Source organism: Drosophila takahashii, chromosome 3R (genome assembly GCF_030179915.1).
Source record: "Drosophila takahashii strain IR98-3 E-12201 chromosome 3R, DtakHiC1v2, whole genome shotgun sequence".
NCBI classification, from domain to species: domain Eukaryota; kingdom Metazoa; phylum Arthropoda; class Insecta; order Diptera; family Drosophilidae; genus Drosophila; species Drosophila takahashii.
The window spans coordinates 35,361,095-35,388,084 of NC_091681.1; the positions used below are offsets into that span (position 1 = coordinate 35,361,095).

At 40.9% G+C, this 26,990-nt stretch overlaps 4 protein-coding genes across 7 annotated transcripts; 3 read left to right on the forward strand and 1 right to left on the reverse strand.

Moving 5' to 3' along the window:
* The first annotated feature begins 3,236 nt into the window (after window positions 1–3,236).
* Window positions 3,237–4,717, forward strand: LOC108059650 (uncharacterized). Its single transcript, XM_017145009.3, has one exon. It carries the CDS (start codon window positions 3,316–3,318, stop codon window positions 4,333–4,335), a length of 1,020 nt encoding a protein of 339 aa, XP_017000498.2. The 5' UTR covers window positions 3,237–3,315; the 3' UTR covers window positions 4,336–4,717.
* Window positions 4,718–15,745: 11,028 nt separating this feature from the next.
* Pka-C2 (Protein kinase, cAMP-dependent, catalytic subunit 2) lies at window positions 15,746–17,340 on the forward strand. Of its 4 annotated transcripts, none has more exons than XM_070217111.1 (5): window positions 15,746–16,133; window positions 16,191–16,420; window positions 16,475–16,640; window positions 16,723–17,000; window positions 17,058–17,340. In XM_070217111.1, the coding sequence occupies exons 1-5, from the start codon at window positions 15,960–15,962 to the stop codon at window positions 17,305–17,307; spliced, it is 1,098 nt and encodes a 365-aa protein (XP_070073212.1). In that variant the 5' UTR covers window positions 15,746–15,959; the 3' UTR covers window positions 17,308–17,340. The 4 variants fall into 4 exon arrangements, with proteins under 4 accessions (XP_070073212.1, XP_017000469.2, XP_070073213.1 ...); XM_017144980.3 differs by having other exon boundaries at window positions 15,747–16,136; window positions 17,058–17,338; XM_070217112.1 differs by having other exon boundaries at window positions 15,747–16,133; window positions 17,053–17,338.
* Window positions 17,341–17,387: 47 nt separating this feature from the next.
* On the forward strand, window positions 17,388–18,839 carry LOC108059624 (cAMP-dependent protein kinase catalytic subunit 2). The gene is made up of 4 exons (XM_017144982.3): window positions 17,388–17,902; window positions 17,984–18,149; window positions 18,218–18,495; window positions 18,550–18,839. Exons 1-4 carry the CDS (start codon window positions 17,490–17,492, stop codon window positions 18,761–18,763), a joined length of 1,071 nt encoding a protein of 356 aa, XP_017000471.1. The 5' UTR covers window positions 17,388–17,489; the 3' UTR covers window positions 18,764–18,839.
* Window positions 18,840–20,433: 1,594 nt separating this feature from the next.
* On the reverse strand, window positions 20,434–23,060 carry Spn100A (Serpin 100A). Its single transcript, XM_017144964.3, has 2 exons — window positions 21,950–23,060; window positions 20,434–21,395 (listed from the first exon to the last, which is right to left on the reverse strand). Exons 1-2 carry the CDS (start codon window positions 23,048–23,050, stop codon window positions 20,541–20,543), a joined length of 1,956 nt encoding a protein of 651 aa, XP_017000453.2. The 5' UTR covers window positions 23,051–23,060; the 3' UTR covers window positions 20,434–20,540.
* Window positions 23,061–26,990: the final 3,930 nt, after the last annotated feature.

Here is a 26,990-nt window from a genome sequence, read left to right on the forward strand (position 1 = left end):
GTCTCCGTTTTCGGCGGCGAGAATTACTTGCAAAAGTGTTCCACCTTTTTTTCGCGCGGCCTCGAAACTCATTTGCATTTTGTTTTCGCTATTTTTTATGGGCCAATGAAACGAATTCGGTGCTCTAACTTTGTCACTTGCGGCTGCCATTTGCCATTGCTTTTTATGAACGAATCCCGGCTAATGACACTTCTTTTGTGGATGGGCGGAGGATTCGTCACACAGCTGAGGATGCCATAGATACGAGTATCTGACTGCGATTGGGATCCCACCCCCAGACACCCTGAAAAATGCACTCAAACGAATATAAAACGGGGAATATTTAAAGTTCTGATAAGTAATTTAAGAGAGAACATTCTTGTGATTAAATAAATGCAGGGAACACGAATTTCGCTTATAAAAATGTCTAAAATTATGCTGTAAAAAAATAGAACATCGTCTTTCAGACTCAAAATTTATTGTTGCATACTCTTAGACACCTTTCGGTTTTTGTCTTGTAAATCCATATATTTTATTTGGATTTATCGTAAGATTCTCTCAGTGCACATTAGAAATATTAATAATTTTAAAGGAAACATCATCTTTCAGACTCAAAATTTATTGTTGCATACTTTTAGACACCTTTTAAATTTTGAATTTGCAAATCCACCCATTTTGTTTTTGATATATCGTAAAATCCTCTCAGTGTACATTAGAAATATTTATAATTTGAAGAGTGCCCAAAAGTAGAAGGAATCTCCTTTTGTTTTAGACCTCCACCGCCCATATGCCTTCCCTTCAGATCATTGGGCCGGGCCAAAAGTTGTGAGATGTCCTGCAGTTGACATCCCGACCGCTTTTTTGGCCGGCCAACAATGCATGACTGACCCTGTCAATAGTGGCGACCCCGAATCCATTTGGTATATCTACTCGTATATATGAGATATTTAATGCATGCAATATGGATTGTCAGGGAGCAAAAGTGCGTCCAAAACTCATGTCATTGTTTCGCCGCTTTCGAACTGGAACTGCATTTGCCCCCCGAAACTGGTGACATTGAGTGCTCCGACAGGCGACGTGTTCCCTGCTTTTTACCCCGAGTCCTGCCTCCTGCATCCTGCATCCTTTATGGCTGAAAGCTTTTGTCGCTGCTGCCGTGCCACTAAACATGTCTCCCATTTTTTTTGTATTGGCTTCCGGCCAAAATATAACTTAAGTTTCTGGTCAAATGAATTTGGCAAAGGTAGCTGGCGGCTGCGAAAAATTCAAAGCATACTTTCGGGAGCCGTCGCCAGCGAAATTCGAATTTATGCAAAAATGTTTTTTCTGCGGAATGGAAAGGAATGGAAAAACTCGGGGAAAAGCCACCACAATTGGCAGTTTAAGTGGCCTTTGTTATGTGCAAGTTTTCCACATTTTGCGGTGGCTTCTGTTTTTGCCTTGTCACCTGTTTTTCTTGTTCTCCTCACGAAACTTTTTACGATCTTGTCAACATTTTGAGTTGAGTGCATTTTTACGCCCCCCTGTCGATTTTGCGGGGCGTTCGGTTGGGGGCAGTAAAATCGAAAAGTAATGCAATAAAATTCGCTTTCATTAAAAGCATTAAAATAGGTTTTTGACATGCCATAAAAATTGTTTCCACGTAAACTGGGAAAACTGCTGCTGCCACACTTTTCCGGCGCTTTTTCTTTGGGGAGTGCGAAAGCTTCACGCGACTTCTAAATGGGAATTTTATTGTTCTGGGAGCTGTGGCCGACGCATTGCCATTAGCTGGCAACACGGCACTTCAACTCACCTAGCCATCGTAAATCCGGGGAAAACCAGGAAGATGTATGGAGAAATAGCTCATCTTCGCGTTCGCCGGTGGGGGAATCCCCCGTTTATAATGCAGAATTTCTCTAGAGATTGCAGAACTTCGTTACCCCATTTTCACAAACGAAAAAAATATATATTTAATCGTATTCTTTCCTCATCTATACCAAATGCTCCTCGTAAATTCCCCCGAAAAAATATGATGACATATATGTCATATCGAATAAATATTCGTATTCATAGCAATTAAGTGCAGACTTTATAGGTGGTACACCAAAATTCTGTGGACTCCTGGTTATTGTACAGTGAGAGAAAAAAAACAGTTATAAACTAGGGTTAATTAGTTTATACTTTAAAATAAATGTTTAATATTGAATAGAAAATAACGTATCACCATTTCCGGAAAATATTTTAAAAAATCATTTCAAACAAATTTAAAAAAATTAAAACTAAGAATTGAAGTTTATTTAATTTTTTTAGATTTTTGAATATATTTTTTATTTATTTGAAATATTTTCATATTTATATTAACATTACTGTTTTCACTAGGCTTTATTCTACCATTTCACAATTTATAAAACTTACAAGTGAAGTTCATTTCATTTTAATAAATTTTTCTATATATATAACACTATTTCTATATTCTTTAAAATTTAATTAAAGACATTTCACCAACATTTTTTTATCAGTGCCTGGTCATGTTTGGCTTGGGCAATTGGCGAACGTTGGTCCGCTAAATGGGGGCGATACAAATCGAATGGAGAATTTATTTCAACGTTATTAACTTCAAATTACGCACACAAAAATACTGGAAGGACGAAGGACGAGGGGGGCCAGACAAGTCAATGTCCAATCCTTAATTGCAAGGGACAGCGTGTGGCGAAAATATTTTGCTCGCTGGCTGCGAAATATTTTCATGATGTAATAAATGAAATTAATTTCAATAATTGCAGCTATTCGGTGCTTGGATCTTCATTCCGCTGCCATTTTATTTAGGCCACTTATTTTATTTTATTTTGGCCATGATTCGCGAACGTTTGGCGATGACCATGAAAACTGCTTAATCGGAAGAATGAATATGAACGTTCCCCAGAAAGAAAAACCCCGCCCCAGATAATAAGCAGAAATCATAAATAAACGAGGAGAGAAGCGAATAAATGTGGAAATCCTAATGTTTTTCTTTCCGTTTCGTCTTTTTATTTCTATTCTGATATTTTTGCCATATTTTTTCTTCTATTTTTTTTTGCAGCCACAGCAGCATTTTTAATATAGCAAAATTCGCTGTCATATTTGTTGCCGCCCCCCGTTTGATTTTTATGTGAACGAGTATTTTTCGCATTTATAATGCGGAGCCATATATTTTCATGAACACTAAATTAAGCAGGGTAAAATTGGGATTCCTTTGATATTGCAATCACAGGAAAAATTGGAAAATTCATACGACTTTTGGGTAGAATATTCAGTAAGCTCTGAGTTTAAGGACAAAATTCAGTGGAAAACATTTCAATCGATATTTTATATACCATGGATACATTTTGCAAATTTCTAAGTGACGATCTGTTTTGTTTGCTGAAACAGATTTTAAGCAATCTGGGCTTTGCATCTTCTACTACCGATTCTGATGAGGCTTTGGACTTAAAAAGAGTTAAGAGAAATTTCGATTTTGGAGGACGACACTTGGTAACTCATCCTAGTTATACAATAAGACACGAGTATCCAGGTCCTTTGATCACCTACGATGGTGAAGAGCGTTGTGAACCACGCTTAATACGCTTTTCCGATTTGAACCGAAGTACATTGGACCTAATTTTTAAGGCTTATAAGGAGGAAAATGATGAAATGAATGAAGAGGAACTGGATATGGAGGAACATTGTGAGGAGAAGAAGAAACGAAGTACCGAGTGTAAAGATCCTTGTAAGAAAAAACCCAGATGTAAAGTAAAATTCCAGGAAAAACGAAATTCTCGCTGTCAAACCACTTTTCCAAGAGACGAAGACTGTTTTGAGGAATATTCAGAGGATGCTTCAGAACAAAAAGAGGGTTTCAACAAGAAACTTTTGTATTTTATTAAGACTCTCTTTCCCAAGAGAAAATGCTTAAGCCAGAGCAGGTTAAGTGGTGGAAAGGAGGAGTCCAGCGGCTTCGATGAAAGTCCACCCACTAAAGAGGAAATCAAAGAGTTGGATAATTGCGCCAAGGCTTTTTATGAAGACTACATATTATCGATAAAGAATTTACCATCCTGGGAGTCTTTGAAACCAGCGGCAAAGCTGCGTTTCCAATGGAAAGCTCTAACAGGCGAAGATCTGAAGGAAACTCCGTATGAAAATTTCAGTGCGGATTTCACCAGGAGTTTTCGCGAGGCTTTTCCAGCTGCTTCCGATTCGAGGCTTAGAATAAAGAGGAAAAACACCTGGTACCGCATGGATCGCTGCCAGCGGCTGCCCTTTATTCTGCAGGCTCTACTGTACCAAGTGGCCATCGGTGCCCTCGATCCCGAAGATCACTGTGCTGTTCGAGAACTTTTTCACAAGCTGCGATAAAGGAAAAAGTGCGTGTTTTCCATTTCCATTTCGAACGTTTTATACGAACCAGATGTGTTTCTATTTTCGTGCTGAGCCTCAAGAAATTCGCAGTTCTTTTATTTTGCTCTTGAACCAGATTTTTTCGTGGAGAATAAATGGATCCCCCTGCTTTTTCCAAGGTCGTTCCGCTGACATGGCATTGGCACTCGATTAACAATTAAAGCAGCCGCCTTCAAGGTCGCGCAGAATTAAGATGGAAATTCTCAAGCAATTTCTCCCGGTGAAGAAGAAAACTTCGGAAATCAATTTCCCATGCGCATACATTAGCAATAAAAATTTGTTGTACCCCCTGAAACAGAAACAAATAAAACAAACGAGAAGTAAACTTTTTAAAATGTAATTTCGCTGGCCGGCAAATAAATAAAATAAAATGGAATTGTGACAAATCGAAAGTGAGAGGAAAGCCGGGCAAATCAGATCGGCGAATCAGACATTATGCTAATGGAAATCGAGGGAAAGTGGGGGGTTGGGTAGAAAAGTCTGCGGCTGGTGTTGGGCTTTCATTGAAAAGTCAAAGGAAAGTGGTGGGTGCTTCGCCATTTATGGCCGTTGACAACTTTCGGGAAAACCGGGCACATATAAAACGAAATGAAATGGAAAACTAAACCGAAATAGGAAAACTCAAATGGCGAACGATTCGCCACGAACTCTAACTCAAAAGCAGAGTGGAACTGTATCGAAGGAGTCGCAATTTATGGTCCCAGATATTGACTTTTATAGTGGTCCGATTCGAAATCCCTTTCCCTTCGTGCTCATAATGCGACTTCTCAGGGATTTTTGGCGGATGCCCATCTTCTCAAAAAATCGAGAAACAATTGGCAATCGTGAATTTCGCATGCCTGCCACCGCCATTCAAAAAAACCGGAGAGCCAACCCTTCCTCCCCCAAAAAATCCACCTCTTTTTTTATGACCCAAGATTTTGTTGTTTTGATATTCGGCACTTTTATTGCCTCGACCCAAGTTCGCACCTCAATTTGTCTTCGTAAATGTGAAAAATGTGGAAATTAGTTGGTCTTCCTCTTTTCGGTTGGCTTTTCTGTGGGCAAACATTTCATCAATCACGGTATGTGTCACACCTATCAGGACCGCCGACTTCTGCATCGGATCTTCCCAAAGGCTATGGCGAATCGTAAAAAAGGAGTGCGAAAGCCACGCCCCTTTTCGTCAGGACTCCCCAACGGGCTGTGAACTTGATGGCTGAGCCAGAAAACTCTGGCACACTTTTAAGCACTTAACTGGAAAAGCGCAGGCTTTTCTCACGCTTCTCATTAACAGATGATAGGCCTGGGAAATTTGTATAAATTTATAGTATTTCTCAGATTTATATAAGAGTCAAAATCTGCCAAGTGGGCCACCCCTGTTCCGAAGGTCCGATTTTCATGGAACTTTTTTACTTTTCCGGTTCACAACGAAAATATAAGAACTTCATTTGAACGGTTTTGCGAATTTTTGAGTTTTACCGGAGTTATAGGGGTCAAAACATGGCATTTTTGACACTTTTTCGAAAAAGTTGCACTCAGTCAAAAATTCATAACTTCGGAACGGTAAGAGATATCTTTATGATGTTTTCACTAATCGCTCAAGAATTATTATGGCTTTCCATAAAAAAATTTAAAAAAAAATTAAAAATTTTTTTTCTTAAAAATAAATCAACATTTTTTTTTAGTTTTTATTTTTTTCAGTGTTCTTCACCAGCTATAGAGTTTAAAACCATTTGAAAATGAAGTTTGATTCATTACGAAAAAGATAAAAAAAAAAAAAAGAGGGGCCCGGACAAAGGTTTTTCGCAATATCGATTTTAAGAAGGGCGCACAGCGGATTCCCATACAAAACGACAAGAAGTGCCTCATTGACAGCTGCAGTCGGCTGACGCTACGCGCGCAACGGCATGTGTTGACCAGCCAATTTTCACGAGCAAGCCGTTTTTGTATGGAAAACCGCTGTGCGCCCTTCTTAAAATCGATATTGCGAAAAACCTTTGTCCGGGCCCCTCTTTTTTTTTTTTTTATCTTTTTCGTAATGAATCAAACTTCATTTTCAAATGGTTTTAAACTCTATAGCTGGTGAAGAACACTGAAAAAAATAAAAACTAAAAAAAAATGTTGATTTATTTTTAAGAAAAAAAATTTTTAATTTTTTTTTAAATTTTTTTATGGAAAGCCATAATAATTCTTGAGCGATTAGTGAAAACATCATAAAGATATCTCTTACCGTTCCGAAGTTATGAATTTTTGACTGAGTGCAACTTTTTCGAAAAAGTGTCAAAAATGCCATGTTTTGACCCCTATAACTCCGGTAAAACTCAAAATTTCGCAAAACCGTTCAAATGAAGTTCTTATATTTTCGTTGTGAACCGGAAAAGTAAAAAAGATCGATGAAAATCGGACCTTCGGAACAGGGGTGGCCCACTTGGCAGATTTTGACTCATAATGAGATGCCTTTTGCTTCAGATCTTCTAAGAAAGGCGGGCTTTTTTTATTTTCTGGCATTAATCGTTTGTATTACTACCGAAAAATAAAAATAAATTATTTTCTTTCTAATAAATTTAGTATTGTTTACCAGTTTAAATTAAAAAAAAAAAAAACAAAAAAATAATATTTTAACATTTTATTAATTTTCTAAAATTATAAAAAATAATACTTTTAAGCTTTTTTTTATAGAATTCTTGCCCAGAAGTAAACCAAATTAATTCCCAAATATTTCCCAAAAAAGAAACCAAACACTTCGATAGTAAACTTTGATTTCTGACAAAGGCTGTATAAATATTTCCCCTCAACCCTCAGCCACTCAACCATTTTTATGCAAAGTCGCAGGGCAAACAGAGAAACGGGACGTGGCAACCGATGGACAAACAACATTTGTCGATATTCCGAGTAACGGTGATGGCTTTATGGTCAAGCGAGATTCCCAATCAACCCCGAAAGCTGTGCTCTTATTTTCCCCCGCCGATGATGGTCACCATTAACATAACAATAATTATGGCCACGTTTTGGATGCCGGACTTTGGATTCTTATTCTGATTTTCTGACCATTCCGCCCGGAGACATTCGGCAAACACACTCCCAAGAGTTACTTTTCTCTATGGATTCTGCAGTCATAAGCAGAATCCAGACATCCTGCATCCGGTTGAATGGATTTGGCTTCCTTTTTTTCTTTGGGGGTTGGCCAATGTAAATCGCCAGTTTGAACTGTGAATGTTCCACGTAATTAACTTCGATTGGAATTGGGGCAAAGTGCCAGGCTCCTGTTTTCCTGTTATCCTTGTCCTCAAATTTTCCGCGCTGCATTTCCGCTCATTAGAAAGCTGAGGGGACATAAATTTCGATCAGAAAACATAAATTGACAGGCGTGCAGATTTAAGAGGCGAAAGCTTAGTATCCTCCGGCAAATCCAATTTCCTCGCAGGACCTGCACGTTTCTGCAGGATCTCAGGATTCCGGCTTCTGGTTTCCAGATTCAGGACTCGTTTATGTGAGCAGGTCATGTCGCGGTCATAAATACAACAATGCCGCCGCCGCCGCCAAAACTTTCGCGAGTGTCGCGAGCGCCATAAATTTCCCTCGCAAAAACTCACGGATTTATGTTTCCAAAGTGCAGGAGATAGCACTTGGTGCTGGGTTTTTCGGGAAGGGGAGGGGTGCTATATCCTCGACATCCTCGAGATATAATCCACTTTAAAGTTCTCGGCTCGCTTTCAGCCCACCATTCACATTCGCCATGTGATGGGCCAAGGATATCCGCCTTGGCAGCCACATGCAAGTCTCCTCTGCTCTCCGAAACGACATCTTATCCAATTTGCATTTAACGCATTTTTTTGGCCAATTTCGTTTGGCCCGCAGATCTAGCAGTAAACATCCCGTTTCGGCAAATCCCATTTGCAGCGATTTGCATTTAAGGCTGTCCGTGAAATCGAGACGAGCTCACACAAAAATTAATAAAGGAAACCCCATATACCATTTTTCCCGGGGAGGGGTTCCCAAACCAAACCGCAAGTAAAAATGTTCAATAAACGTCCGGCCCGAAACGAAAAGCCCCACCGCAAACGCCTTCAATAAGTCGACTCGGACATGGACATCCAGGGGTCCGGCAGTCAATTTGGAATTTTCCAACGTTTTAGACGTTTCCACCGAGAGAGGAATATGGAGAATATAGGATATGGGATATGGCAGAGGGCACCAGCTGACTTTGACAGCGCCGCCCGCTGGCCGTTAGTTACTCCTAGTTTGCGGTTCCGCTGCTCGAAATATTGGCGCGATCCCGAGATGGGTCCAATTAAAAAACAGAAAAGCGACATGTGCGAAATGTTTGGAAACATTCTCCGACTACGAAAATACCTCAAATGGTTGTGCATACAAAGTGTTCGACTTTAAAATACTTGCAATTATTTTTCTGCCAAGAAAAGAGAAAATTAAAAAAAATTAACATAAAGCATTTTTAGAAAAAAATATTATTAATTTTATTGTATAGTAAACAAATTTTTATTCTCACCTCATTAAATTAAATGTGTTTAAAACCTAACAAGAAAGGAAGCTACCTTCGGCCAGCCGAAGCTTATATACCCTTGCAGATAAAGTAATACTCACTCGGTGCAGTTCCAGGGATTCCAGATTCAGTGTTCCTATTTTTGAATTTTGTTTTTAAGTAGTCAAGAATTAAAACGCCTTCTTCCTACAAATTAACAAGAATTTTCTTATATATGTTTGAATATTCCTATGGAAGCCTTAAGATATAGTGGTCCGATCCGGCTCGCTCCGACATATGTACTACCTGCAATAGAAAGAAGACTTTCGGGAAAGTTTCATCGCGATAGCTTTAAAACTGAGAGACTAGTTCGCATAGAAACGGACAGACGGACAGACGGACAGACGGACAGACGGACAGACGGACAGACGGACAGACGGACATGGCTAGATAGACTCGGCTATTGGTGCTGATCAAGAATATATATACTTTATGTGGTCGGAAACGTCTCCTTCACTGCGTTGCAAACATCTGACTGAAATTATAATACCCTCTACAAGGGTATAAAAATAAAGGTATAGTGTTTATCATTATCTCATAAATATCTTATATATTATAAGGTACTAAAACAAAAAAAATCCACAAACATACAAAAATATGTACTTGTCTAAATAAAGACTAAATAAAAAAGTGATGATACTAAATTTATGAACTAATTAAGTTAAACGAAAAAATGAATTGTAGAATTTTCATATATTCGCTTTTAATATTTTCGTAAATAAGCATATATTATAACCTTTCTTCGCTGTGCCCCATCATACCCCGAATAAAATCCATTAAATTAACTCGGCCAACTCGGCAATTGCCAACAAGTTGGGTGGGCGTGGCAGCCAGCCGCCTGGCATCGAAGCACTGAGCGAAATAGTGCAGCATTTTAGAGGCAGCTGCCCGAAACAGAAACCAAAAAGGGTGGGTGAATCAGAGAATCATTTTAGACAGTCGATGGAGGATGAGGAGGAGACCTGTCCTGGCCGGGGCCAACTATTAATTAGGTTGTTAATTTTGCATTTGGCGAGCGTCGCAGGCTTTTCCCGTGAAAATCGGGAAAGTCGTGGAAATGGCAGCGGAGCGGAGGCGACACGTGGCATGTGGCACGATGATAAATCTCCGCATTTGTGCGACACCATAAGCGAACACATGTCGCAGCTTGGCCGCACTTCCTCCTCGATTTTCGCCCCATGCTAAACTCCCCCCTTTTAGGACCCCTCTGCACCACACCCCCTTTTCACCCCCTCCTTGGAATGCACCTGTCTCAATTAAGCGTGCAAATCGCATGCCTGTCAAAATAAAATGTTTGGCGTGTAAAAATATGTTGGCAGCCAGCGGAGATCTAAGACGATCATAAAGATGCTCGGAATATGGCCAAAGTTTTCGAGTTTTAGAGATACGGTAAGGCAGAAGAGAAGGGAAGTAGAGATAGGGACACGCCCAGGAGATGTCGTTGTCAACATCACTTTGATCATGCCCCAGGTTGATTATTTTCACTGCATTTTGCGACTAGTTCCCGAGACCGAGAGGAATGCCAAGGCACCTCTAATGATGTTCATGCGTAGTAAAAATATGTGATAATTGAGTGAGGGGGTGGGAATTATATCAGGGTTCCTTACCATAAAAATGTATATAAAAATATATATTTAAATAAATAAAAGAAGTCAAGAAAGCATGCTAATTTAATTATTTCTAGTTTTACTTTTCGTTACAGTGGGTAATAAAAAAATTATAAAAAATCTGTGATCTTTTGAAACATTTTTTATGAACTAAAAATGCTTTTAGTGCTTGTTCAACGTAAAATAAATTGGATTATCTGTAGATAATATATACAGAAAGTTTGTACAATACCTAAAATTTACATATTTTGGAATTTTGTTTTACTTTGCTAATTAATTAATTCATTAAAAGAAAAACACTGTTAAATACGTGTGTAATAATACATTTGCAGAGATTTTAGAATTTTGTTTTGTTTTCTTTTAATTTATTTTACTTTAATATTTTTACAATGTTGCTAAAACTTAAATAAATGGATTTTAAGTTCTTAAAACCTTATAAAGAGTTGACTAACTTTAAAATAAAAAATAATTACCAAATGTCTTTTCAAATTTCCACCATATAAACTCCGCAATAAATGCAAATCCCGCGCTTTGTCAGCTTTGCCTTGACAGTGTTGATGTTTTGATAGATTTAATTTGGTCGCCACTGAATTTGCCAAATTAAGCAACAGTCTGCCTCGAATCAAATTGATTTTTTTGCAAAATAAATCCGTCGAAATGCGGCATCAACGCCTCGTTAATTAGAGGATGCCCAGGCTAAAGATCCGTGACAGTCGGCGGGGCAATTGACATTTTGATAAATCCAGGGGATGGGCACTCGAGTGTATATAGCTGAAGGCTGGAAGCTACACATGTTGCCATGTCTTTAAATCAGATAGACGCAGTGCAAAACTTAATGATCTGTGCCTAAATGGAGAGAGCTCGAAGTCAGATATGACAAGTAAAAAAGAATTTATGGCACTAAACAACATCAACAAAGGCGCACAAACTAGCCAACCACCCCGTATCACATTTCCCATTTTCCGTGAGAAGGGGGAGGGAAGTTTTATCAGCCTCAACGAGACACAGAAATTCGCACAAATCACGCAAAAATGCTGCACACTTAACGGTGAGGGTGAAAAAGTTAGGGGAAAAAAGAAATATATAAACAGAAAAAAAATCGATATGACTTAGCACTCCTAGCTTATTGCATATTAATAATGTCAAATATTATACAAAAAACCAAATTTAGTTTTTAATTTTAACAAATAATGTAAACTAAGATAAACATGATCATTATTCATATCAAAATGGTATTAAGTTATCTTTAAAAAATATAAAATTGACAAGCACATATCAATCTGATCTTTTCTCAATTTTTTTTCTCTGTGTATAGAAAAATGCTCACCCTTGTCACCCAGAAACTGATAAGAACTTGCAGCCTAATGCAGCCTCAACCAACAACCAACGGATTTTTGCAACAATTTCCGATTTCCATTCGGAAAAGGACCAAGGACAAAGGCTGCCGGCCAAGTGGCAGCATTTCAATTGCCCCTGAGTCCTGAATCCTGAATTCCGAATTCGAATAGCAAAAAAAATAGAACCAAATTGAAAAGTCATAAATTCAAATGCGGCATTTAGAAGCGGAGCAGCACGGAAATGCGCACCATGCGTGACCAATTATTGAAATACGACTTTAATTGAATTTCAATAAAATGTTTTGAGCATTTTGCACTCGCCGGCGGAAGAGGAAGCCGAGGATCCTGCGACCAGGACGACGCAAATATCAGCCACCAGCAACTGAAAACCGAAAACCGTTTCATGTTTATTTATGGCGAATGGCTAAACGGGAAAATGTTAAAACTGTGGCAATTGTTTTATTCAGCGCTTTTGTTGCCATTATTTGTTCGCGCATTTTGGCAAGCCGGAAAATTCGCGGATGCCCTCTGCCATATATATATATCGATATAGTCTCGGCCGATTTGGGGGCAATTTGTTTAGAATATGCAAAGGGCTGGCTGGCGAACCTGATGTCCGCGGATCCCACTGATTTATGGCCAGCGGGTTGTGTCAATAGTTCGCGGCTGATTTATGAAAGCTTTCCCCCCGGCAAGGTAGCTTCGTCTCGGGGAAAGGGAAATTATGAAAATTATTGTCAAGCCAAAGTTCACCGCTCGGTTTTTCGGCTGGAAAAACCCTCACATGGACGAAGTCAGCCAACTGCAAAATGTCAACGTGGCCCACCCGCAGCGCTGTTTCCGTGATGATTGCGTCATAAATGCACTGCGAGAAATTGTTAAGTGGAAGGGGAAAATAAATTATGAAAGATATGTATCTATACTGTTTTTAAAAATAAATAATAATAAAATATGTATCTATACTGTTTTTAAAGATAATTAAGTAATAATTTATATAGAAAATATTATCCAAAATTTGCAAAATTGATTTTACAGCTTTATTTTAGACTTCTGAAACTAACAGCTTGGGTCAATAAATAGATATTCCTATTTTTCAAAATTAATTTAAATTTCTGGGATTTAAGTGAAATAATTTCTAGTTTTTATATATATGATTTATCTTTATTATATGTCTTAATATTTTCTTAAATATTTCATGTATATTCATTCAATATCAAGTCTTTAACTTAACCCCTACTTAGCTCCTACTTCTCTTTTAATCTATGGTTTTCTTTTCTTCATAATTCATTCTACATAAACACAACAATTCTTCTATATTCGCTTTAGAACATATATGTTGGACTTTCTTTCTTTTCCGACATTTAACTGCATTCCAGATAAACGACTAACTTCATAACCCTTTTTTTCCAAAGTGCAATGCCAAATCAAGGGATTACAAGCGGCAATTCGAAGTGAACACTGGAATCAATCGAAGGGCGGTGAAATCGGGGGTGGAGTTCGAGGTTTCGAGGTCCGTTGATTGAAGGTGGAAGGTGGCCGTTCGCTCGGCCGTGTTTTCGGGGTGGAATCGAGTGGAAAACCTTTCGCATCGGATTGGCAAGGGTTCATCGGCTGTCGGCTGACGATTGTCGTTTTTCGCCCATACATGTAGGTAGTATATTTGACATCGGCGCATGACAAAAGTCACATGGCCAGCGGATTAGTTACACCTTCTGAATTCAGAATTCTGAACTCGGTATCCTGAATGTGAATCTGAATCTGAGGTGGAAGGTTTTTTCGCGGGGAGGTTCGGGAGTTGCTACATTGTTGCTGCCCGCTGAACTGTGAGGCTGAAATTGAATGAATGAATGGAAACCCAAATACCGAATGCATTTTCCGGCCAGCAAATGCAGAGCGTGCCTTGATTTATTCCCGATTGTGCGGAGATTAGCGCTAATGGCCGAGGGCAGCTGCTTTTCCGGGGACTTTGGTTAGGGAAAAACTAAAACCTTTCAGCATAATTGAATTTAGCCCCGGCTACGAGGGACATTCACCTACTTAAGCCCAAAAAATGGCCTCTCTGATAACTAAGCCAAATATTAGCCAGGCGGCCAAAGACAAATGCCATGTGTGTCAACAGTTCATCGAGGCGTCAATTACTTTGCATAACGCATGGGGATTGAGTCCTTCAAGACAACAAATGAATTTTAAGTGTGGTTTCCAGCTTTGGCCAAAAGAAACGGCCGAGAAACGTGTGCGTGCGACTTAATCTCCACTTGGCCCGCTTAGCACACACATCTCTATATGGAGAGGCCTTCCATTCCATTCCAGATATTATCCGCTTATTTATGGCCGTCGTTAACATATCTTAGCCAACTGGAGTTTATCTGGCGGCTGGGCTCTAAGTTAAATGAGCCTGGATTTCGTATTGGCTAAGTGAAATTGTTTAGTTTTTCCACGACTTTTCTAGTGCAAGTGAAAGTTTTCGCCGTACGTGACAATTTGTTTTATTTTAAGCGAATTAAAATTAAGCAGATGAGTCCCTCTGCGAGGGAGACGGAGATATACAAGCGACTGCTCGCACTGCTTGAATTCCATTATTTTCTTATAACTCTTTAATGAATGATCCGATTTGAAAAAGTTCTTCTACATTTTAATTTACTCTACGAGTATTGGGTATAGAAAACCCCCTTCTTTTGCCTGCCAATCAATAATGAAGTTCTTTCTCTTTTACTTGAAAATAAATGCCAGGGCATTAGGCCAGACCAAAGGCATATTTAGAAACCCATTTTCACATGGGATAGCTCTCGAGAATACCCAACCAAAGCTGACCCAATCTGCCAATCTGAATGCCGACGCGGCCGAAAGATAATGATTAATTGTCAATTTAGGTGGCACAATGACAACAGACTGGCCCGAAATGGCCAATAAACGGTTCGTTTTGGTTCTACCTTAAAAGCCGGCAACAATTTCGGGCATCCGGTTTAGTTTTTGGGCTAAGCCTACCGCTATCCCAACTCAGGGATATCTACTCACATGTCCATCAACATGAAGATGCGGTCTGTGGAGTGGAGTGAACCAACTCTCGACTGGCCTGTGACATGTGGAAATAAATGTACTAGAAAATTACCAACTTATGTAATCTTGGTTAGCATCATTTATCAAGCGGACGTTTTGCAATTTTTCTTACTTTTGCCAGGAGGCAGCAGGACGAGCTTTCAGGACATGTCGAGAAGTCGGACTTGGTAGCACACAGGCAATACACATGTGTGTTTGGACTCAGTCACAGTCGCAGGAAATTGCCATTTCTCAGTCGTCCTGGAAAAGCCAAGGAGGTGGAGGTAACTTTGTCATACCTTGGAGAAGGGCTCTGTTGGCTAATTGAAAGAAGTCACTCACTTTTGGGATTTCGTAATGGAGTTTCCCTTACCTGATGTTGAACTATTTAATGTTAATGTGTAGGAAGTATTTAATTAGAACATAATATCAGTTAAATGTCGAATGATATAAAGACTTTGGTAACCTACTGTTTTATTAAAAAAAGATTGAAGAGTATTTTTTATAACAGATAATACATTTAACCAAATGGAATAAAGATATGATACTAAAACACAAAAAAAAAAACACGTAGCGGTAAAATCGATATGCCCATGGTAAATTTGTGGAATTTTATAAACATATCTTTTTTAATATGAAATACTGGTAAAATTGATATTACATAATATCATTTTGCCAATTTCTCTTGGATATTGTTTGACAAACATAATAGTTAAATATATAATTAGTAACTATTACGAGTCAGTTGATTTTGTTATCTTCTTAATTCCAAGAATGCTTTTCCATTTCAGACTTTTCTCTCTAATATTATTTTATACGATGACCCATTCAAAGAAGTCCTCCTCAGACCTCGTTTTCCCATTACAGCTTTGACCCAGACGTCACTGACTATCTGATTTATTGTGTAAAAGTGATGAAACTCCAAATTCCAAGTGTATCAAGCGCCCAGTATCGTTACCGCATTGACCTGCCACTCGAAATCGAAACCGAAATCGCTTCGCTAATTCAGCTCCGCAAGGGAAGGCATTCGCAGAGGCGCCGTAAGATGCGCGATTGGCGGTTGGATAGTGGCCTGCTGTTATGAGCCAGCTTAATACGCAGCTCACCTTCAACTCCAAGGAAGACTACAATACCACGCTGGACACGTTGAGTCGCGAGTTCGACGAGCGATGGAACCACCAGGTCCAGTCGCCCTACACCAATCTCGAGAATTATATAACGCGTGCGGTCCTCGGCAACGGAAGTTTCGGCACTGTGGTAGAAGGATCTTCTTTTACCATAATAACCATAATAATATTAATCCCATCCCAGATGCTGGTCAAGGAAAAGGGTGGCAAGAACTACTATGCCGCCAAGATGATGAGCAAGGAGGATCTGGTGCGGCTCAAGCAGGTGGCCCATGTGCACAACGAGAAGCACGTGCTGCATGCCGCCCGATTCCCGTTCCTCATCTACCTGGTGGACTCGACCAAGTGCTTCGACTACCTCTACCTCATCCTGCCTCTGATCAACGGCGGTGAGCTGTTCAGTTACCATCGCAGGTGAGTTGCCCTCCCTATAGAATACTCATTCTGATATTCCATAAACCCGAAAAGGGTTCGCAAGTTCAACGAGAAGCACGCCCGATTCTATGCCTCCCAGGTGGCCCTGGCCCTCGAATATATGCACAAGATGCACCTGATGTACCGGGACCTCAAGCCGGAGAACATACTGCTCGACGGGAAGGGCTACATCAAACTCACGGACTTTGGTTTCACAAAGGTGGGTGTTGTATGCTGTGTGTGTGCCGGCAGAGCGCGGGCAGATTAAATCCTTAAATCTAAAATCCCAAAAAAATCCCTAGCGCGTGGATGGCCGCACTTCGACGCTGTGTGGAACCCCGGAATATCTAGCCCCCGAGATCGTGCAGCTCCGGCCGTACAACAAATCCGTGGACTGGTGGGCCTTCGGGATTCTGGTGTACGAGTTCGTGGCCGGTCGCTCGCCCTTCGCCATCCACAATCGCGACGTGATCCTGATGTACTCCAAGATCTGTGTCTGCGACTACAAGATGCCCAGCTACTTTACGCCCCAGCTGAAGGACATGGTCGAGAGCCTGATGCAGGTGGATACCTCGAAGCGGTAAGTAGAGTTCTTATATACGTAAGGTAATGCTCATTCCAACCCTTCTCAGTTTAGGAAACTCGAACGAGGGCGCCGTCGATGTGAAGGGACATCCGTGGTTCCAGGGCGTCGATTGGTTCGGCATCCTCAACCAAGAGGTCATCGCTCCCTATGTGCCCACTATTTCCGGTGCCGAGGATCTGTCCAACTTCGAGAACTTCGAGTACAAGGATCGGTTAAAGTCCCGCATAAACCGGCATCCCGAGTTGTTTGCAAATTTTTAAATGTCAATTTGTTCGTAATAATCGTCGTTTGCTTTGTATAAGGGAGGGGATTTTACAAAATAAAGATTTAAAGAATAAAAAATTTCTTATTTACACCTCAGTAGTTAGTAAATGGGTAGCCCTAGCTCTTTAAATCACTTTCAGAACCGATCTTTTAGTAATGCCCCAGAGAAAAAATTCGAAATTCTAGTGTAGTTAGTAGAGAACAAAGCTGATAATCGCAATGGGACCGCAGCCCGAGCAAGCGCAGATGCACTTCAGTCCCAAGGTGGACTACATCCTGATTCTGGACAAGCTGCGCGAGGATTTCAACAAGAAGTTCGCCGTCAATGTGCCGTCGCCTAGCACGGGATTGGATGACTACGATGTGAAGGCCACCCTAGGCTCGGGATCCTTTGGCAAGGTGCAGTTGGTGCGGGAGAAGGAGTCTGGCAATTACTATGCCTCCAAGCAGCTGAGCAAGGATCAGATCATCAAGACCAAGCAGGTCAGCCACGTGATGAGCGAGAAGAACGTGCTGCGATCGATGACCTTTCCGAATGTGGTCAATCTAATAGCCTCTTATAAGGATTTTGATAGTCTGTATCTCGTTCTTCCACTAATTGGCGGTGGAGAGCTCTTCACTTATCACAGAAAGTAAGTAATATAGGTTAAGATTGGGAAACAAACAGTAACTGATGAGAATGGGGTGCTATCTTAAAAAATTTTTTCCTTAAGAGTGCGAAAGTTTACTGAGAAGCAGGCTCGTTTCTATGCCGCCCAGGTTTTCTTGGCTCTGGAATATATGCATCATTGCAGTCTGCTCTACAGAGATCTCAAGCCCGAGAACATAATGATGGACAAGAATGGTTACTTGAAAGTAACTGATTTTGGATTTGCCAAGGTTTACTATCTGTTCTTTCTCTTCCCAACAAGTATCTTTGAGTAACATTATTTCTCAACCAAAAACAGAAAGTGGAGACCCGTACAATGACCTTGTGTGGAACTCCCGAGTACCTGCCACCCGAGATCATCCAATCGAAGCCCTATGGAACCAGCGTGGACTGGTGGGCCTTTGGGGTGCTGGTCTTTGAGTTCGTGGCCGGTCACTCGCCCTTTTCCGCCCACAATCGCGATGTGATGAGCATGTACAACAAGATTTGCGAGGCCGACTACAAGATGCCCAGCTATTTCAGTGGGGCTTTGCGCCACTTGGTGGATCACTTGCTGCAGGTGGATCTCTCAAAGCGGTGAGTATATAACGTAGATGTATAATTGGATTTATAAATTATATTCCCTATCAGCTTTGGCAACCTAATCAATGGCAATCGGGACATCAAGGAGCACGAGTGGTTCAAGGATGTGGAGTGGATTCCCCTGCTCAATCAAACTGTGAATGCTCCCTATGTGCCCAACATCAGCAACCCGGAGGATTTATCCAATTTCGATAAGGTCTCTGAGAAGCCCAGGCCCAAGGCAAAAACCATGCGACATGAGGAAGCCTTCGCTGATTTCTAAATTTTGTTTGACTTGTGATAGTGATGGATCTTTAGATTTTGTAAATATTCGGCAATAGCTAAGAACTCGATTCCAAAGATCCCCCAGTTTTCCTTTTTTTTCGATTGACGACAGCTGCTGCTCACATGTGTGATGTCAACAGCTCTGAATTTCTAAGGGGGAATACTTTGAATTTTTCTGGGAAAACAGCTGGCTTTCCCACACTTGTTGAGCTATTTTCCCTGGGCAGCTCCCATTTTCAATTCGACAAACTTGACTTGTAATTAGACTTGAGGCAGTGCCATAAATCTTGTGCGTTTGTCGCTGCTGCAAGTGGATGGATGGATTTATGGCCACTTTGTTTGTTTATCTCGCTGAAAAAGAGTTTTCTATCTTTTGCCCGAAATTATGTTAAACAATATTTAAACGAGCTCGCCTTTCGCTTTTCGCTAGCGGGAGCAGAAACCATAAATCTTTTATACCTTTTTCTGCTCTTCTGCATATCGGACGCACATTGATTTATATGCAAAGACTTAATAAAAATAGAGCAATGGCCAGACGACAGAAAAACTAGACGCCATGTTCCGAAGGTCCAAGGTCTACCTTTCCTTTGGGTCCTTTGTCCGGCTAACAAAACAAAAAGCCACTCGAGGAGGGGGTGGAGAAAAAGTTATGATTATCATAATTTTTGTTACGTGAGTTTTCATGTGGAAAAGATGAAACATCATCGTCTCCGTCGCAGTTTTCCCCCAGTCTCGACGATTTTCCTTGGTTTCCCTTTGGGGTGGAAGTCGTCATCGCTGTAATCATGGCACGCATTTACTCCTGTTTTTACCTCTGCTTTTTGGCGCCCGCCAGGCAGGCGCCACTTTCAGTTGAGCTCGAGACTCCAGACTCCCAGCTATCCTATCCCCTTCCTATATGGCAAAAATGTACACAGAAAAGAATTCGATATGAAACAGGGTCAATTCTACATTATTTCATATCAATATGATAGGGTTTTTGTCGAATTTATGATTCAAACATATCAATATGATATTTTATCACATCATTTAAAATACCGAATTTAGTATTTTTTAAACAAATAATGTAAAATAAGATCAATATCATGCTTATTCATATCAAATTGATATGAAAACAATATAAAATTTATTAGCACATATCAATCTGATCTTTTGTCAATTTTTTTTCTGTGCATCCCCCTCCTATATAGCGCAAATATATATAAATTCTATGGCTTCTGAGCTTCAGACTCTCAGACTTCCAGACACATTTTCTCCGTGTTGTGTTTTGCTTTTCGCATGCGTTTTCGGCGGTTTCGCTTTCCCGCTTTTCCCGTTTTCCTCGCAGGAAACAAGGGGCTCGCACTTCCTGGCCAGACTGCGAATCAGATAGTAAGACATCATGCATTCTAATGAGAATTTTAATTGCAGCCCATTGACCACTTGAGGAGTCCTGTCAGCTTTCGTTCCGGCGCAGGACACGTGGCTCGGATGCGCTTCATGCCCGACTGCCCTGGGAACTTTGGACGGGGATAACTCGTCACCCAATGACAAATTTCCAGAAATTAGCAATGCCCCGATGCTTGGGATACATTTCACATTATGCGTTGGACAATTGAATACCAGAAGCGAGTATTCGTGAATTTCAGGGGTGGTTGCTGCTCATCTGTAAGTGAATTAATTGCTGTTTTGATTGCGCTGGGAAAGTTTGCTTTTCGGTTGTTTCTACTTTTTGTGAAAATGAAGTGTGCACGTTTATTGCATGGATCGGTGAAAATTCGTTACGAAACTTATGACTAAGACTGCTCCAGCTCGACTTCGACGGAAACCGAGGGCAGATCCTCCTTAAACTCGGGCGTGTAGATTTTACCCGAGGCCAGGACGAATTGCTCCTGGCAGTCGACGATGAAATAGGCGAAGGGACGATTGATTTCAAAGCGTTCCACGCCTGGCTGTTCGGGTTCGGGTTCAGGAACAGGCAAGATGGTGGATTCCAGGCTGGGAGAGGGATTCCTGGCCTGCATGGTGGCTGCCGATAGGGAATTGGCACTACTTCCACCTTCATCCACGCGGACATTCACAAACTGCACAATCTCATCGACGTGAATGTCGGAATCCTCGGAAAGCAGACCCAACTGAGCTTCGGTCCTCGAGAAGACCTTCTTCAGACCCATCTGCTTGAGCATCGCCTCCGAGCGGGAAGTCTCCTCCACCTGGAACTTGGGCAGCGACACATGGAGATCCTTCATTTGGAACTGCTTTTGAGCTAAAAGGAAATCACTGGTCTCCAGCTTCGATATCACATCGCTCAGACCCTCCGTCTCATCGGGTAAAACAATACACAGCGAGTAGCGGGACGTCTCATAGGGCAGACTGAGAACTCGAGCCTTGACTTGGGGCAAATCCGCCACCTGGAACTTGCCACGGGCATGCATCATCGGTGCCTTCATGGCATCCTCGTTGGTCATGAAGAAGAACTCATCGCTGCCGTCCCTCAGTTGGTAAAACGGAGTCGCCCAGCTGCCGCGGTAGTAGAGTCCATTGAACAGAAGCATCTTGGACTTGGATCCCACCGAGCGACCCGTGATGGAATTGGCACTCAAGGCGGAGGCAATGTCGTCCTGGCGGAACAAACTGCGGGCTCCATAGACCTGAGGGTTAAATAAGGGATTCAAAGTTAAAATAAACAAATGGGTACTTAGAAACGATGAAATTATAAACGTGGGCCAACAATTTTAAAAAGTCTTTTATGAAAAAAACACGATTTTTTCTGAGTGTTTTCCTCGTTATTGTGTTAAAAAATGTGTAACAGCTAAAAGAATGACTGTTTTGCCCAACTAAAAACCTAATCTAACGATCCACATCACTATCGAGTAGATTTAAAAAATATAAAAAATTTCACAAATTTTTGCATTTTTTTATAAGGGGTTACATCAAAATTGTTGGCAAAAATATATACAAAAATTAAAATCTTTAGATTTAAATGCCAATCGATTGGGAATTTAATTACGAGCTCAACAAGGTATGACACTCCATATTTGAACAATTAATTCTTTTGTTTTGGCCAAAATACTGAAATTCTTTTGGATGTAAAATCAGGATCTAAGTTTTTTTTTATTTCTTCTGAAATTTATGATGTAACTTGAATCAGTATGATATTTTTTTTAATTTTCCCAACTTAATTCTATTCCAAATTTCAACTCACCCTGCTAACAGAAGCCAAGTGCGACTCTAAAGCGAGCATAATCTCGTCGGCGCCATCCTTGGCCACCGTCTTGACGGCATTTTCCAGCTTCTGGAGGGGCAGACGCACCTTCTCGGGTTCACCGGCGGTCACCAACGGAGCCTCACCGATCTTGGCCAGCTTCTCCGCCTCCTGCACCGTCTCGTTCTCCTCCAGGTTCTTTAACTGGCTGCTCTCCTCCTGGTCGCTGCGCTTGTTCTGCTGCTTCTCGGCTGGATTTTCCTCGGCTGCCATGTCTGGTTTTTCCTGTTTTTCCACAGCACCAGCCAAAGTGGTGGTTTCCTCGTTCTGGGCCTCCGATTCTGTGGTAAAGGCTTCTTGTTCTCTTTGCAGCAACTCGGCCTCAGCCTGGGCAACTGGTTTTTCCACATACTGCTTGTCATCTATGTCGCGATCGAACTTGGAGGCCTCTTTGTCGATGATTTCCTGGCCATAGCCATCAGCTGGAATAGCAGGGATGTCCTCGTCATCCAGGTTGATCCTCTTCAGGGTTTCGAAACCAATCACATCCTTGCTGTTGCTTTGTTCGGTGCTTCCCTCTGTGGAATCGGTATTATCCTTTTCCTCGGAGAGCTGCAGTGAAGTGTTGGGTTCATTCCAATCGTATTCCTGCCTGTTGATATCCTTCACATCCACAAAGTAGTGTTTCTCGAGGATATCCTTAAAGTTCTCCTTAACACTATGATTCCTGTAGATGTACAGCCAGGTCTGGAAAGATGGAAGGGCCACGGCAGCATCCCTGTTCTGATAGCTTCCCAGAATCCTCTTGTAGGCCTCCCTCAGCTGATCCCGATCCTTGGGATAACCAAAGACCTGCTGGAACTCCGCATAGGTATCCCCCTCAGAAGCCTCTGCCAAAACGGCCAGGATGGAGGCGACTCCTAGAGGGGAATGCACCTGGTTGGCATCGATGTCCTTGTTGAACTTCAGCAGCTGCAGAGCAATCTGCTGGGAAACCTGGCCGGCAAAGGATCCCTGAGGGCCATCCTCCTTCAAGGTGGGCAGACCACGACCCAAAGTGGCCAGCAGAGTGACGAAAATCGCGCAGAGAACCGCTTTCATGGTGACGACAAGCGCGAATGAGCCGCAAGAAAGTTGGCCAAAGACTTTTTATGAAAGCCAGAGCTCGAGAACCGGCGAGAACGAAGCTCTAAACTGGTTGTGAGCTCTTTGGAGATGCCAAAAGGGGGGGAGCTTCTCCAAGAGGCTTTGCATTTGACAAACCGACGATCACAAAGAAAGTCAACGAAAGTGGAAGTGGCGTGGGCCGCTCTCGAGGGCCCCAAATTAAATGGGTCAAGCCAACAATCAATATGTTAATGCTACACAAAAAATCGTACCTCACAACTCACAGAAAAACCAGCGCAAACAAAAGTTCAAAGTCATTGAAATGTTAGAGAGCAACAACAGGTTTTTTTTCTCTACGTGATTGACATTTGATTTTCTGGCCGGTTAATTGCATTTTCTTGTACTTATTGTGATTTTTAGTCTTTAGTTTTCGGTGTGTGTGGAAATTGTTTCCCCGAAAATGGGATGTAGATTGCCTCACAGAAATTTGGCAATCTTGGGATCTTCGGATCTACCTGACCACGCTTAACCCAGTTTTTTTTTTTCGACTGCCCAATCAAGTGGCCAGACACATAAGAACACAAATCATTTATACCAATCATAAAAAGCTGGCCAAAACAGTTCCAACACACTTGGAGGCCACTGAACTTGGCCATCGCAGTTGTTGCTGCCTCTGCCGCTGATTACCAAATACGATGGGCGGGCGAAAGCGGCCAGAAGCGAGAATATGCTATGAAGCGAGTACCAAACACGGAAAAAAAATTGGCAAGCATCAAAGAAAAATTACTAAAATACTCTTAAACATTCCTGATGGTAAATATTTTACACCAACCCCTTCTTTAAAAATAAGTTTAGAAATAGAATACCTCATAAATACACTTTGGATAAAATACACTTTAAATATTCTTAATATTAAATATTCAAAACCAACCTTTTCTTTAAAAATTCCGTTTAAAAAAATATATTTCTTTTATTTTACTGATTAAGTTTAATAAAATCTCCAAGTGCACCTGGAAGAGTACCAGGTGTGACGCTTCTAGTTGCTAATAAAACGTGCTAAATTAAAGCGCGGCTAACAAACACTGATTCTTTTTTAGGGGCTTGTAAACGAGTTTTTCCGTTTTAGAACGAGTCAAACAAAAAGTTGCACAATTTTATAAGACCAAAGAGGTTGGTTTTTTTTCGAGAAGGGGGCGTGGGGATAAATACATATATAATATCTATATAGTGAGTCGCCAGTGCAGCGAACTTTTCAGAGAGCCACAAAGAACCCGAACCCGAGGAGCAAAAGATGCTGAGTGGCTTATGTAATTTATTCGACAAGTTCCGCATTTGTTCTCGATACCCTCGCTATAAGAAAAGGTTACTGAACTGTGTGATTAATCGGAGGTGGTGAAAATCCAGTTTAATTAGCATGGATCGGAATCGGTTCGAGATTGGTATAACTTATTTGGGGCACATTAAAGAGCCCGTTAAAAGTTATTTTTAAATGCCATTCATCTTTGTTCGAAAAGTTGATTCTTTTGTTCTCAGATTTTAAGGTAAGTCAAGAATTAAATGGGTTTGATTTTTAAAATATAACTGATTAAGTATTTATTATTTTTAAATAAATAAAGAAATTTGAAATATTTTCTAGAAGAAGATCATAATAGAGCATTTCATCTTCGCCTAAAATTTAAGAACCAGAACTACTTCAGTATTTGTCACCTTGGGCCTGCCGTTATATTTTGAAACAAATACGAGTATTTTGTATTTTTGTTCAGCTTTTTGTCCATAAATTTCAATGCCCAAAACCATAAATTAGTGCCTCTCCGAGTGCTGAGTGGTTGAGGCTTCCGCTTCGCCTTCTACTTCGACTTCATATAAGGGAAAAGGGTCGAGAGTCGGGTTAGGTGAATTAGAAGTTATTATGGAAAACTAGCAAATGTCGCATAAATTAGAGCAAGGAATCCAGCAGGACACCTTCCCCAGGACTTCGTCCTTGTAAGAAACAACACCGCGGGGAGACATTAAGGACCGAAAATAATAAGAATCCCGGCAGTGGACAGTAGTTTTTGGGCCTGGGAATAGTTGGGACCACTCCGGCATTCGAATTACTCTTTATAGACGCCGTGACTAATTGTTTGATTTATGCAAATGTACTGGAAAACTTGTTTCTCAACTTTTAGTAATTAGTGGGGGCTCGACGAGAAGTCTAAGTCTTTAAGAAAGTTTTCCATAGGCAGCACAGCTTTAAGAGCTAAGGAATCCTTTTCTCCAAATCCCTCACTATTTGTTTCAGGAGGTGAGCTGTCATCTGTCAGCTGTCGTGGAGAACGCAATACATCATAAGTCAAAAGGTGAGCCCCTTGGCTCAATCGCTTTTGCCTGGCAGCAACTTGCAAAATAATTAAACTTCTGTTTATTCTCTCTCTGGCTCATCCTTACCCTCGGCGAACTTCTTAATTATGTTTGATAAACTAACACAGGCCTCTTCCCCGTCATCCTCACACATGTCACGTTGACATTTAGCACTCGACAGGACTCGAGGTGATGGATCTTTCACGTAGCTTCCTTCGGCGGCCATGTGTGCGACATAATTACGGAACAAAAGGCTCAGGGTAGCGGATAGGAAAGGTGAAATACACTAAAAAAAACTTCAAAAATAATAATCCAATTTAAGACATTGACAGGGGAAATCTATAATAAAATATTTAAAGAAATTACTAAATGGTTTACATAATTTATAAAGGTGTCTAAAAGTACGGTACATAATCTTTTGAATTATGTTTTTGTATTACCTACTTTTGGACACTTTTCTTAAAGATTTAAAGTCCCATAATCAAAGAGGAATAATTAGGGTGTTCAATAGCGTTGCAAACTTTGTAAAGTGTAGAAGTGTAAATCAATTCCAACAACAATTTCTATACAAAATAGTTTTAAAGGCCTACTTTTGAAAACTATTTTGTATAGAAATTGTTGTTGAAATTGATTTACACTTTTACACTTTACAAAGTTTGCAACGCAATTGAACACCCTATATAAGTTTTTAATGCTATAAAGCTAATTTAAAGCTTTAAATATTTCCATTAAATTAAAAATAAATATATTGAAAAATCCAATAATTAAAGTTAAATTATTTTTATTAAAACAGTTCCTTTTTTTTTCAAGTACCTACTCCAAACGTGTGATTAAGAGGTGGGTGTCCAAAACAGTTGAAGGAATTCATGCGCTTCATTTGCTCCACTTAATTTGGTAACTTGGCAGTCGGCGAACTTTTCGTTGCCTCAATTTAGTCACGTTTTAAACTGGAGACTTGAAACCTGCAGGAGACGGGGAAAAGAGTCACCTCTAACAAGTTGTTTGCCATGAAGGCGCAAATCCTGGTGTATCCTGGTGGTCCTGGGCTCACAAACTTCCAGGCAAACGTGGCGGCGGCGGTGGCAATCCCACTCGTAATTGATTTATGACATCAAAGACATATTTTTCGCAATGTTGCGTGGCCTACGTGCGTGACAGGATAGGCTGACTTTCTGACTGGCTGGAGGTCCTGGTTCTTCTGGTCTGGTCCTGATTTCTGGCTCTGCTCCTGGTTCTGGCCATCTTGTTGATAATTTTGACTTATGGCTAGTGCGGCTGTTGGCTGTTTGGCTCTTTTGCCCAGGATTTGTCGCATAACTCTGTCAGTCAAAAGTCGCCCGAAAACAGAAGATACAAACCATCTGCTTTCTGTATCTCTCACTGCTTTGTGTATCTGTATCTCTGCACTTTCGAGTGGCCAAGTTTTTCTATTAGGCGCAATTATTTCAAGGTATTATTGCTTTTAATTAATTCAATTAAACGCTTCATAAATTTTTACTTTTTGATTTCGCTGCCTGCGGCTGCTTTCGACTGAGTTTTCCATTAATGGAAAAACTTTGCCCACAGATTTTCCACAGCAGCCCGAGAAAAGGGG

Excerpts from the sequence above, each read along its gene's own strand:
- LOC108059650 (XM_017145009.3), top strand. The coding sequence starts at position 3,316 with ATGGATACATTTTGCAAATTTCTAAGTGACGATCTGTTTTGTTTGCTG.
- Pka-C2 (XM_017144980.3), top strand. The coding sequence starts at position 15,960 with ATGAGCCAGCTTAATACGCAGCTCACCTTCAACTCCAAGGAAGACTAC. Across the intron at positions 16,641-16,722 it reads CGGACTTTGGTTTCACAAAG|CGCGTGGATGGCCGCACTTC; the intron begins GTGGGTGTTGTA and ends AAAAATCCCTAG. Across the intron at positions 17,001-17,057 it reads CAGGTGGATACCTCGAAGCG|GAAACTCGAACGAGGGCGCC; the intron begins GTAAGTAGAGTT and ends TTCTCAGTTTAG.
- LOC108059624 (XM_017144982.3), top strand. The coding sequence starts at position 17,490 with ATGGGACCGCAGCCCGAGCAAGCGCAGATGCACTTCAGTCCCAAGGTG. Across the intron at positions 18,150-18,217 it reads CTGATTTTGGATTTGCCAAG|AAAGTGGAGACCCGTACAAT; the intron begins GTTTACTATCTG and ends AACCAAAAACAG. Across the intron at positions 18,496-18,549 it reads CAGGTGGATCTCTCAAAGCG|CTTTGGCAACCTAATCAATG; the intron begins GTGAGTATATAA and ends ATTCCCTATCAG.
- Spn100A (XM_017144964.3), bottom strand. The coding sequence starts at position 23,050 with ATGAAAGCGGTTCTCTGCGCGATTTTCGTCACTCTGCTGGCCACTTTG. Across the intron at positions 21,396-21,949 it reads ACTTGGCTTCTGTTAGCAGG|GTCTATGGAGCCCGCAGTTT; the intron begins GTGAGTTGAAAT and ends TTTAACCCTCAG.